We start from the raw sequence: 12,597 nt of genomic DNA, 5'->3' as shown, positions 1-12,597 counted from the left end.
CCAGTGGGGACATGACAACTACCTATAGTTTGGGCTTTATTGAATGCGGAAGACAGTAAAAATAAAAACACGAAGGTTTGGATTCATCAAGACTGGAGTATTGCACTCTCAAGCTAAGCTAGTCTTGATAGAGTATAACGCATCAAATTCATTAAGGGGCACATGACACTTAATGAATTTGGCACATCTTCTGGATAGCGTGCGCCTCCTTCACTTATAATAAATTAGACAAGCGGTCAAGGCTAAGCCCCATCCCGGCTTTGCTCCTCTCCATCCGTCTTGGTGGAGCTGATTAAAACTGGTATGAAAACATCAATAGTCGCCAACGTTCTGCTGAACTCCACATTTTGCAACTTTTCAAAGCTTTAATGAATCAGCCCCAAAATATGTATGTCTAATACCAGTGCGCTTGAGAGAAATGTGTTTTCAAAATAAATAGTACCATTGATTGCATGATTTTTGAATTTGCATCTACAGCCAAATTGTGCCTCCAGTGAGGAAAGAGACAAACTCTAGCGCCACCTATCGGAAGTAGCAATCCTAAAAGTCAAAAGTGGCTTTTAGACAAGCCTTTTCATAAGACTTAAGGGTACTTTACACGCTGCGATAACGGTACCGATATCGCTAGCGAGCATACACGCCCCCGTCGGTTGTGCGTCACGGGCAAATCGCTGACCGTGGCGCACAAGATCGCTAACACCCGTCACACGTACTTACCTTCCCTGCGACATCGCTCTGGCCGGCGATCCGCCTTCTTTCTAAGGGGGCGGTTCGTGCGGCATCACAGCAACGTCACACGGCAGCCGTCCAATAGCAGAGGAGGGGTGGAGATGAGTGGCCGGAACATGCCGCCCACCTCCTTCCTTCCTCATTGCCTGTGGACGCAGGTAAGGAGATGTTTGTCGCTCCTGCGGTGTCACACATAGCGATGTGTGCTGCCGCAGGAATGAGGAACAACATCGCTACTTACCAGACAACGATTTTTGGTAAATGAATGACCTCTCATATACCAACGATTTTTTTGTCTCTTTTGTGATCGTTTAAGGTCGCTTCTGCCTGTCACACGCTGCGATGTCGCTAACGACGCCGGATGTGCGTCACAAACACCATGACCCCGACGATATATCGTTAGCAATGTCGCGGCGTGTAAATGGTCCTTCAGGATTTAATGCCAGATCAGAATCCCAATTTGCAGACATGGTGTTTCGGGGTGATTGCCCTTCGTCAGAGCAAAGTGTGGGTATCTGATGTGGCTTATGAGAAGCTATGTGGGGACCACGGGGAGGACTATTCTCCTTATTGAGACCTGACAAACCAGTCTAGCTAACAGTGAAGGGACTTCTATAAGTGCAATGCCCCTCTGGGAATTATTCAAATTGTCCCTCCAGTGAGGAAGGAGACAAACTCTAGCGCCACCTATTGGAAGTAGCAATCCTAAAAGTCAAAAGTGGCTTTATAGACAAGCCTTTTCATAAGACTCAGGACTTAATGCCAGATCAGAATGCCAATTTGCAGACACGGTGTTTCGGGTTGATTGCCCTTCGTCAGTGCAAAGTGTGGGTATATGATCTGGCTTATGAGAAGCTATGTGGGGACCACGGGGAAGACTATTCTCCTTACAGAGACCTGACAAACCAGTCTGGCTAACAGTGAAGGGACTTCTAGCTGCAATGCCCCTCTGGGAATTATTCAATTTGTCCCTGCAGTGAGGAAGGAGACTAACTCTAGCGCCACCTATTGGGAGTAGCAATCCTCAAAGTCAAAAGTGGCTTTTTAGACAAGCCTTTTTATAAGACTTAAGGGGGCTTTACACGCTACGATATCGTTAATTTTTTATCGTCGGGGTCACGTTGTTAGTGACACACATCCGGCGTCAATAACGATATCGCAGCGTGTGACAGGTACCTGCGACCTTAAGCGACCCCAAAAATGGTGAAAATCGTTCACCATGGAGAGGTCGTCCCAAACTCAAAAATCGGTAAGGGTTGTTTTTTGTTGTGGTTCGTAGCTCCTGCGGCAGCACACATCGCTATGTGTAACACCGCAGGAGCGAGGAACGTCTCCTTACCTGCTGCCGGCCACAATGCGGAAGGAAGAGGTGGGCGAGATGTTTACATCACGCTAAGCTCCGCGCCTCCGCTTTGATTGACGTCGCTGTGATGCCGAACGCACCTCCCCGTTGAGGGAGGGATTGTTCGGCAGTCACAGCGACGCCGCTGACCAGGTAAGTGCGTGTGACGCTGCGGCAGCGATCACAAACAATCGCATGCACGACAGGGGCGGGAACTTACTCGCTCTATATCGCTAGAAATTGCTAGCAATATCGCTACCGTGTAAAGCCCCCTTTAGGATTTAATGCCAGATCAGAATCCCAATTTGCAGACACGGTGTTTCGGGGTGATTTGTCCCTCGTCAGTGCATCTACAGCCTGGGATACTTGTATAACAGTACCGAAACTATGTAAATTTTAGTTCTTTAGAAAAAAAAGACTATTGATTGACAATGATCAACAAAGCTCAAATTTTCTTAAAGAACAAAGCCCATAGTACACATGCAAGCAAACTGCAGAGACGAAATAAGAACCCCTTGAGTAACAATTACTTACAGAGCCTTTTAGAGCAGTTAAAAGGATGTTCCTGAGATAGCGCGCCTCACCTTAATGTAGTACTTTAACGCTCCTCTGTAGAGATAAGCTCTTACGCTGCGTGGCTGTACTTTGATTGCAGAATTGCAATTCATGATGGCTTTGGAATATCTCTTTCTAAATCCATAAAAAGCTGCTCGGCACAAATAGGCCTGCATTAAAAAGCAAATTATTATGGTAGGGAGTGCAGGGTGAATGAACAGCTGAGCCAGGCACTTAACACAGGATAAACATGCCGTACCCATATACATACGTCATGGCACAACATATGGATACAAAATAAATACAACAACATTCCCAATTCCTAAGGATGTGCTCCATTCATATTACTAGATAGTAAACTAAGCTCTTCACAAATTAATTTCTTGATGCTCCTGAGCCCCCGTCGCAAACTCTTTAATATTTAATCTCCTCTCTTATCTGCTCTTCCCACAATCGCGTACAAGATTTCTCCCTTGCATCCCCCATACTCTGGAACGCTCTACCTCAGCATATCAGACTCTCCCCTACCATGGAAAGCTTCAAGAGGAACCTCAAGACCCACCTCTTCCAACAAGCCTACAACCTACAATAGCCCTCAGTCCAGTACACCACTGCGCAACCAGCTCTGTCCTCACCTATTGTACCATCACCCATTCCCTGTAGACTGTGAGCCCTCGCGGGCAGGTTTCTCTCTCCTCCTGTAGACTGTGAGCCCTCGCGGGCAGGGTCCTCTCTCCTCCTGTAGACTGTGAGCCCTCGCGGGCAGGGTCCTCTCTCCTCCTGTAGACTGTGAGCCCTCGCGGGCAGGGTCCTCTCTCCTCCTGTAGACTGTGAGCCCTCGCGGGCAGGGTCCTCTCTCCTCCTGTAGACTGTGAGCCCTCGCGGGCAGGGTCCTCTCTCCTCCTGTACCAGTCTGTTTTGTACTGTTAATGATTGTTGTATGTATACCCTCTTTCACTTGTAAAGCGCCATGGAATAAATGGCGCTATAATAATAATAATAATAATAAATAATAATAATAATAATAATAATAATAGGATCCTCATCCTTAAATTTCATTTATGCCACTAGCCTCATTATATGGGGTAGAGATCATTTGGACCTCTTCAGACTTCTGGGCCAAGAAGTGACCACATCCTCTGCACCTTCTATAATTACACTCCTGAGGATCATGAACCCAACTAACAACCCTACAAATCAATGTAACAACTCCCCCTTCCATTATGTATTATATCGGGAGAATATGTTAGATTTTTAGCTTGGAACAAGACCTGTACCTGAAAATGTTCTGGGTTTATCTCCAGGGTTTTATTGAAATCCTGTACACACTTTGATTGCTGGAGACGCATCCGGCAGAGTCCTCGTTGATAATAGGCATCACAATAACCAGAGCGATTCTTCACGGCACTGGTCAAAGCCTCAAGAGCCTGGAATAATAAGCAGCTTTCATTACAGCAGAGAGAATGGATTTGTAAAAGACCGTATTATATATTATGAACATCCAGCAGTACAGATCAGTGATAATAGGAGATATGTTAGAATATGAATTAGGACCACATTGTCTAGAATAAAACACATGCACAAATCACAAAAATGTAAACACTTCCGTCTTAAGCCGTAGGATATCGCCTGCAGTTCTGTACAAAACCTGATGGTTAAAAGATCTAATAATATAATGCAGGAGTGGGGTATTAAAGCACCACTCCAGTGTTTTTTCATGGTTGGAGTGGCGCTTTAAATCTAAAGGGTGCTTTACACGCTGCGACATCGCTACCGATATATCGCTGGGGTCACGTCGTTAGTGGCGCACATCCGGCGTCGTTAGCGACAGCGCAGCATGTGACACCAAGGAGCGACGATCAACGATCGCAAAATTGTCCAAAATGGATGATTGTTGACACGTTGCTCCTTTCCTTAATGTTGTTGCTGCTGCAGGTACGATGTTGTTCGTCGTTTCTGCGGCACCACACATCGCTATGTGTGACACCGCAGGAACGAGGAACATCACCTTACCTGCGGCCGCTGGCAATGAGGAAGGAAGGAGGTGGGCGGGATGTTACGTCCCGCTCATCTCCACCCCTCTGCTTCTATTGGACGGCTGCCGTGTGACGTCGAACAAACCTCCCCCTTAGAAAGGAGGCGGTTTACCGGCCAGAGCGACGTCACAGGGAAGGTAAGTCTGTGTGACGATGTTGTGTGCCACGGGCAGCAATTTGCCCGTGTCGCACAACCGACTGGGGCGGGTACGCTCGCTAGCGATCTCACAGCGTGTAAAGTACCCTTAAGTCCTCTGACCGCTGTCTTATACTCCCCTTCCAGTGGCTTCACCTTCTATCTCCGTTGATCTGGTGATTTACGAAGGAAGGAAATACGGCACTCCTGGAGTTTCTAAGTGCTCTGATAGTATCGACTGCGTATACACATATAAAAGAGAATCCGGCATTCAGAGTATGTTGCCAATGGTGAGTTCTTAATTGTGGTTCTAATGGAAAGATGTGTAAACGTGATGTTTCGGTCAGAGACCTTTATCAAACATATACTGAAGAAGAATTTGTGACCTGTTGACAGCTCCAGTGTTTCATGGAGTGCATCGGAGTTAAATAACTAAAAAAAAAATCTATGAGAGCCTTGTTCAGGCTCACATAGAGATGCATTGGGAGCTTCCAGTCAGGCGTTACGGTTACAAGAAGGCACCGCGAGATCAGCCTGGTGTCGGTAAAAGGTGAAGCCATTGGAATGTGAGTATATATTGACAAGGGTGTTTTATTTAAAGTGCCACTAGAGTGCTGAAAACCCCCCACAATGCTGGAGGGCTGCGTTAATTGACAAATTTTCCCAAGGGGCCACATGAGACACAGTGACTGTTGAGTAGGCCTATGAAACAAAGCACCTAGTCCTGATGAGGCTGGTGTACTTACTTTACAAATTGAGCATAACTACGGTATATTTTTTTCCAAGCACTCAGCATTTGATGAGTCCAGCTCTATATGGTCAGATTTTATGAGTCCAAGTGTAATCAAGGTGTAAACGCCATCTCTGCCCACCTAGCTAGCTCGAAAAGCTCTTTTCCCTGTCCTCCTCCCCGCTGAACTCTTGTACATGCCCAGTAGCTGCCGTAGTCTGCATAGCTCTACATTAGCCTAGAGCCGGTCATCGAGCTGCATTTTAAGGGTGTAATGAGCGTTTATAACACCATCTGCTGTAAGAATCACGTTCACTAAGGGTAACATTGCATTTTTAAACATTATACATATGGGAGACCATGGCAGATGTATCCAGATTTCAGGAAGGTTTGGGCTGTCAGTCATAGTGCTGAAGGATGGAAGGAACAGAATACTGATGAAGCACAAGCTGGCAGATCCACCCACATTAACATGATCCACAAATTAGAAGAATAAACATTTTTTTTTAAAGGAGAAGATTGTGGAAACATTCACCACCGAGTAATGTTGAAAGGACTGTTCAAACCAAGCACAGGCGCTCGGTGCATCATGGTGCAGCCAAGCAGTTCAATGCACCTTGCCACCTGCTTGTTCTCCATCTATTTCCGCCCTTCTCTGTCTCTATGAAGCCAGAGCTGTCAATCAAAGAAGAGGGGTGGGGTAGAGATAGGAGGAACACAAGCAGGTGGGGAGGTGCACTTACATGATTGGCAGTACCATTATGCTACAAGCGCCTGCGCTGGGTTTGAACAGTCATTCTGTGCTACCAGAGTCCCATTAGTGAACTTGCCAATGTGGTGGCATTTGATGATGGTCATGGTTGGTCTAGTGACGGGCCTGCCTGGGGTACATTGAATAAAAATCAGTAATGCCAAAATTGATCCCTATTCTCTAAAGGGTGCTTTACACGCTGCGACATCGCTAGCGATTGCTAGCGATGTCGCGAGCGATAGCACCCGCCCCCGTCTTCCTGTGATTTGTGGTGATCGCTGCCGTAGCGAAAAATATCGCTACGGCAGCGTCACACGCACATACCTGCTTAGCAACGTCGCTGGAGACATTGAACAATCTCTCCTTTAAGGGGGCGGGTCGTTCGGCATCATAGCGACGTCACTAAGCGGCCGCCCAATAGCAGAGGAGGGGCGGAGATGAGCGTCCGGAACGTGCCGCCCACCTCCTTCCTTCCTCATTGCCAGTGGACGCAGGTAAGGAGATGTCCGTCGTTCCTGTGGTGTCACACATAGCGATGTGTAATGCGCAGGAACAACGACCAACAAGCGGCATGCACCACCAACGATATTATGAAAAGGAGCGACGTGTCAACGATCAACGATTTTTGACGTTTTTGCGATCGTTGATCGTCGCTCCTTGGTGCCACACGCTGCGATGTCGCTACCGGCGCCGGATGTGCGTCACTAATGACGTGACCCCGACGATATATCGTTAGCGATGTCGCAGCGTGTAAAGCACCCTTTACACTATTTATGAGGGCATTGTGACAGCATTATGTGCTTGAAAGCACTCTGCTTGAAATAGTGTTCCCAACGTACCCCCAAAACGACCATATGGAAAAACTCTTGTCACTGGCAACATTATTTAGCAAATTTGTATATTTAGCATTTTATCCTGCAGTATTTACTAGGCAACCAGCAGTTCAATGCAGCTTCATTTATACTGACCCAGGCTACACAGTAAAGCTGACGAGTGAACTGCACTAAAAGGGAAGTATCTGCCAACTGAGCAGGCACAAGTGACCACGTGTAAACTTTTATTTTTACATATACTATGAAAGAATGAACTTTACATAAAAGCTAATTCTCAGATGCCCTGCACTGGGAGGAGGGGGTGTCCAGGCAGTGCGGCGCCAGAGTGAGTCATAGGAAAACCAAAATGAATATTCACTGCTCCCTAAGCTCATAATCTCATATCTCGTCATGAGGTCAGTAATAGTAAATGACTGTGAAAATTATTACTACCCCTGATGTTGGCGCTAAGAGGGATTATGGGAGAGGGAAGCAGTGAATATTCATTTTGGTTTAACATCCACTTGACAAGCTGGCGTTCCACCTGAACTTACTAGAGCTTAACGCACGGATACTGGAAAAGATAGACAAATTCCACTGCAGGGCTACCCGTCAATGTGGTAATGCAGCTGTTGCGAAACTATGACTGCCATCATGCTTGGACAGGCCAAGATGATGTCAGACAAGGACATACAGATAGGGACTTGATTGTGAGCCCCCGATGGGGACAGTGTTGCTGATGTATGTAAAGCGCTGTGGAATTAATGGAGCTATAACAGTGAATAACTATTATTATTATGTTACACAGTGAAAGTGGGACATAAGCAGCTATCCAACCTCAGTCTCCATACACAGATGATGGCGGGAAAGATAAGGATCTGGTATGTCCGATATCGGACTCCCTATCCACTTTTTTTCTTTTATACTAAGTCTCTTCCTCCCTGATGAAGCCATAAAAAAACCCTAGCGAAACGTGCGTTGGGGGTCCACAAGTCCATTTTGTGGGAATCACTGTGACCACTTGGAACTTTCCCTGGATGCTGCTATGCAATTGGCATTTTAGTTAATTGATATATTTATTTCCTTTAATCAATTATTAGTGCCATGTCTTATATGGGTGAAGGATAGTGCTATGGGATTATAACATGTACTCCATTTCACCTATATTTACCTTCCTTCTCCCTAACCATCCTGCACTTTTAGTTCTACTGATTTTCGTACTGATTGATTTGTGTCACATTCCCCACAATGCTTGATTTTACTACACGGTGGTTTTATCGTGTTGTTTGTTTGTGATCTGTATTTGCCAATAACGTATTACTATTATTGTACTTTATACTCCTGTTCTCCCGTTTTGTTAAAAGTCTCTGACAGCAGCTCTGAAACAGAGATAACAGGAGAGCAGGGCACAGCGAGCACTCCTGTGTATGGGGGGAGAGTTAGCCGAGAGAACTGCGCCCCAGCTGTCAACTTTATGAAGTATTGCAAATAAAGAGGAAAGAGTTTTTATAGTGCAAAATGGTTCAGAATTGTTATTAAGACATGAGGTGAACATCCATAAAAGCACTTAAAAGGTACCCGGACCGGATATCAAATGCAATTCATTAGGAATCCCTGGGTAAATAGGCCATTTACATAATGTAATAGATAAAAATGTTATTAGTCATAGCATATACACCATGTTAGGCAATATCACAAATGGCCTATAACACCAGAGTCCCATATATATATTAGTATACATACAATTTAAAGTTGTAGGCAAAGTGCCCAAATGGTAGAAAAAAAACATTACCAACAACCAGTCATGGGGAGGAGCCTCAGGAAAACACCCAACGTACGTTTCGATGTTTCTTTATGAGGTATTCAAATCTTCATCAGGGGAGAGGATTCTTAGTTGCGTCCCCCAGTATACCGGGTTTAAATACTGATGTATATGGTACTCTGGTGTTATAGGCCATTTGTGATATTGCCTAACATGGTGTATATGCTATGACTAATAACATTTTTATCTATTACATTATGTAAATGGCCCATTTACCCAGGGATTCCTAATGAATTGCATTTGATATCTGGTCCGGGTACCTTTTAAGTGCTTTTATGGATGTTCACCTCATGTCTTAATAAAAATTCTGAACCATTTTGCACTATAAAAACTCTTTCCTCTTTATTTGCAATACTATGGTGTTGAGTTTGTGCTATAAGTCTGGATTCGGCAGAATCCATACCCACAATCTTTATTGTATGGTGTTACGGAGCATTGTATTCATTCAACTTTATGAAGTGTATGGGTGGGCTTCAGGGAAAGAAAATACACACAGCAAGTGCTTTATCACCCACTCACCTGGAGAAACTTAAACTGCTCCATGTAGCACAGGCCCAGCAGGTAGAAAACGTCAGCCTTATCAGAGGGGGGTGCCGGGTCCAGTAGATCCAGTGCCTGTCTGAAGCTCTCACTTGCGTCCTATTAGAAAGAAGGGAATTTTGTTTACTTACCGTAAATTCCTTTTCTTCTAGCTCTAATTGGGAGACCCAGACAATTGGGTGTATAGGCTATGCCTCCGGAGGCCGCACAAAGTACTACACTTAAAAGTGTTAGGCCCCTCCCCTTCTGCCTATACACCCCCCGTGCTCCCACGGGCTCCTCAGTTTTGGTGCAAAAGCAAGAAGGAGGAAAAATAATTATAAACTGGTTTAAAGTAACTTCAATCCGAAGGAAACTCGGAGAACTGAAACCATTCAACATGAACAACATGTGTACACAAAAAAACAGGGGCGGGTGCTGGGTCTCCCAATTAGAGCTAGAAGAAAAGGAATTTACGGTAAGTAAACAAAATTCCCTTCTTCTGTTTCGCTCTATTGGGAGACCCAGACAATTGGGACGTCCAAAAGCAGTCCCTGGGTGGGTAAAATAATACCTCGTAAGAGAGCCGTAAAACGGCCCTTTCCTACAGGTGGGCAACCGCCGCCTGAAGGACTCGTCTACCTAGGCTGGCATCCGCCGCAGCATAGGTATGCACCTGATAGTGCTTCGTGAAAGTGTGCAGGCTCGACCAGGTAGCCGCCTGACACACCTGTTGAGCCGTAGCCTGGTGCCTCAAAGCCCAGGACGCTCCCACGGCTCTGGTAGAATGGGCCTTCAGCCCTGAGGGAACCGGAAGCCCAGCCGAACGGTAAGCTTCGATAATTGGCTCCTTGATCCACCGAGCCAGGGTTGATTTGGAAGCCTGTGACCCTTTACGCTGGCCAGCGACAAGGACAAAGAGTGCATCCGAGCGGCGCAGGGGCGCCGTACGAGAAATGTAGAGTCTGAGTGCTCTCACCAGATCTAACAAGTGCAAATCCTTTTCACATTGGTGAACTGGATGAGGATAAAAAGAGGGTAAGGAAATATCCTGATTGAGATGAAAGGGGGATACCACCTTAGGGAGAAATTCCGGAACCGGACGTAGAACCACCTTGTCCTGGTGAAAAACCAGAAAAGGGGCTTTGCACGACAACGCTGCTAGCTCAGACACTCTCCGAAGAGAAGTGACTGCTACTAGAAAAACCACTTTCTGCGAAAGTCGTGAGAGGGAGATATCTCTCATTGGCTCGAATGGTGGTTTCTGAAGAACCATCAGCACCCTGTTTAGATCCCAGGGTTCTAACGGCCGCTTGTAAGGTGGAACGATGTGACAAACTCCCTGCAGGAACGTGCGTACCTGTGGAAGTCTAGCTAGGCGCTTCTGGAAAAACACAGAGAGCGCTGAAACTTGTCCCTTAAGGGAACCGAGCGACAAGCCCTTTTCCAGTCCAGATTGAAGGAAGGACAGAAAAGTAGGTAATGCAAATGGCCAGGGAGAAAAACCCTGAGCAGAGCACCACGACAGGAAAATTTTCCACGTCCTGTGATAAATCTTGGCGGACGTTGGTTTCCTAGCCTGTCTCATAGTGGCAATGACTTCTTGAGATAACCCTGAAGACGCTAGGATCCAGGACTCAATGGCCACACAGTCAGGTTGAGGGCCGCAGAATTCAGATGGAAAAACGGCCCTTGAGACAGCAAGTCTGGTCGGTCTGGTAGTGCCCACGGTTGGCCGACCGTGAGATGCCACAGATCCGGGTACCACGACCTCCTCGGCCAGTCTGGAGCGACGAGAATGGCGCGGCGGCAGTCGGCCCTGATCTTGCGTAACACTCTGGGCAACAGTGCCAGCGGAGGAAACACATAAGGGAGCTGAAACTGCGACCAATCCTGAACTAAGGCGTCTGCCGCCAGAGCTCTGGGATCTTGAGACCGTGCCATGAACGTTGGTACCTTGTTGTTGTGCCGGGACGCCATGAGGTCGACGTCCGGCACCCCCCAGCGGCAACAGATCTCCTGAAACACGTCCGGGTGAAGGGACCATTCCCCTGCGTCCATGCCCTGGCGACTGAGATAATCTGCTTCCCAGTTTTCCACGCCTGGGATGTGAACTGCGGATATGGTGGAGGCCGTGGCTTCCACCCACATCAAAATCCGCCGGACTTCCTGGAAGGCTTGTCGACTGCGTGTGCCGCCTTGGTGGTTGATGTATGCCACCGCTGTGGAATTGTCCGACTGAATTCGGATCTGCTTGCCTTCCAGCCACTGCTGGAACGCTTTCAGGGCAAGATACACTGCCCGAATTTCCAGAACATTGATCTGAAGCGAGGACTCTTGCCGGGACCACATACCCTGAGTCCTGTGGTGGAGAAAAACCGCTCCCCACCCTGACAGACTTGCGTCCGTCGTGACTACTTCCCAGGATGGGGGTAGGAAGGATTTCCCCTTCGATAATGAAGTGGGAAGAAGCCACCACCGAAGGGAAGCTTTGGTCGCCTGAGAGAGGGAGACGGTCCTGTCGAGGGACGTCGGCTTCCTGTCCCATTTGCGTAGGATGTCCCATTGAAGAGGACGTAGGTGAAACTGCGCGAAAGGGACTGCTTCCATTGCTGCCACCATCTTCCCCAGGAAGTGCATGAGGCGCCTCAAGGGGTGTGACTGGCCTTGAAGGAGAGATTGTACCCCTGTCTGTAGTGACCGCTGCTTGATCAGCGGAAGCTTCACTATCGCTGAGAGGGTATGAAACTCCATGCCAAGGTATGTGAGCGATTGGGCCGGTGTCAGATTTGACTTTGGAAAATTGATGATCCACCCGAAACTCTGGAGAGTCTCCAGGGTAGCGTCGAGGCTGTGTTGGCATGCCTCTTGAGAGGGTGCCTTGATCAACAGATCGTCCAAGTACGGGATCACCGAGTGACCTTGAGAATGGAGGACCGCTACTACAGTAGCCATAACCTTGGTGAAAACCCGTGGGGCTGTTGCCAGGCCGAATGGCAGTGCCACGAACTGCAGGTGTTCGTTTCCTATGGCGAAGCGCAAGAAGCGCTGGTGCTCTGGGGCAATCGGAACGTGGAGATAAGCATCTTTGATATCGATCGATGCAAGGAAATCTCCTTGGGACATTGAGGCGATGACGGAGCGAAGGGATTCCATCCGGAACCG

The 12,597-nt window shown here is 47.3% G+C and overlaps 1 protein-coding gene across 1 annotated transcript in view; it reads right to left on the bottom strand.

Moving 5' to 3' along the window:
- Positions 1-12,597, bottom strand: part of LOC142258517 (uncharacterized) — a 163,936-nt gene that overhangs the window by 80,316 nt on the left and 71,023 nt on the right. Inside the window, exons 12-14 of the mRNA XM_075331139.1 lie at positions 9,433-9,552; positions 3,904-4,053; positions 2,656-2,796 (exon numbers count right to left, since the gene is read on the bottom strand). Coding sequence (XP_075187254.1) covers positions 2,656-2,796; positions 3,904-4,053; positions 9,433-9,552 — 411 coding nt within the window. The remainder of the gene's footprint in view (positions 1-2,655; positions 2,797-3,903; positions 4,054-9,432; positions 9,553-12,597) is intronic.

The sequence above is a fragment of the Anomaloglossus baeobatrachus genome, chromosome 12 (assembly GCF_048569485.1).
Source record: "Anomaloglossus baeobatrachus isolate aAnoBae1 chromosome 12, aAnoBae1.hap1, whole genome shotgun sequence".
NCBI lineage: Eukaryota > Metazoa > Chordata > Amphibia > Anura > Aromobatidae > Anomaloglossus > Anomaloglossus baeobatrachus.
Note: the sequence above shows the minus strand (reverse complement) of the source record. Positions and strands in the feature narration are given on the sequence as shown.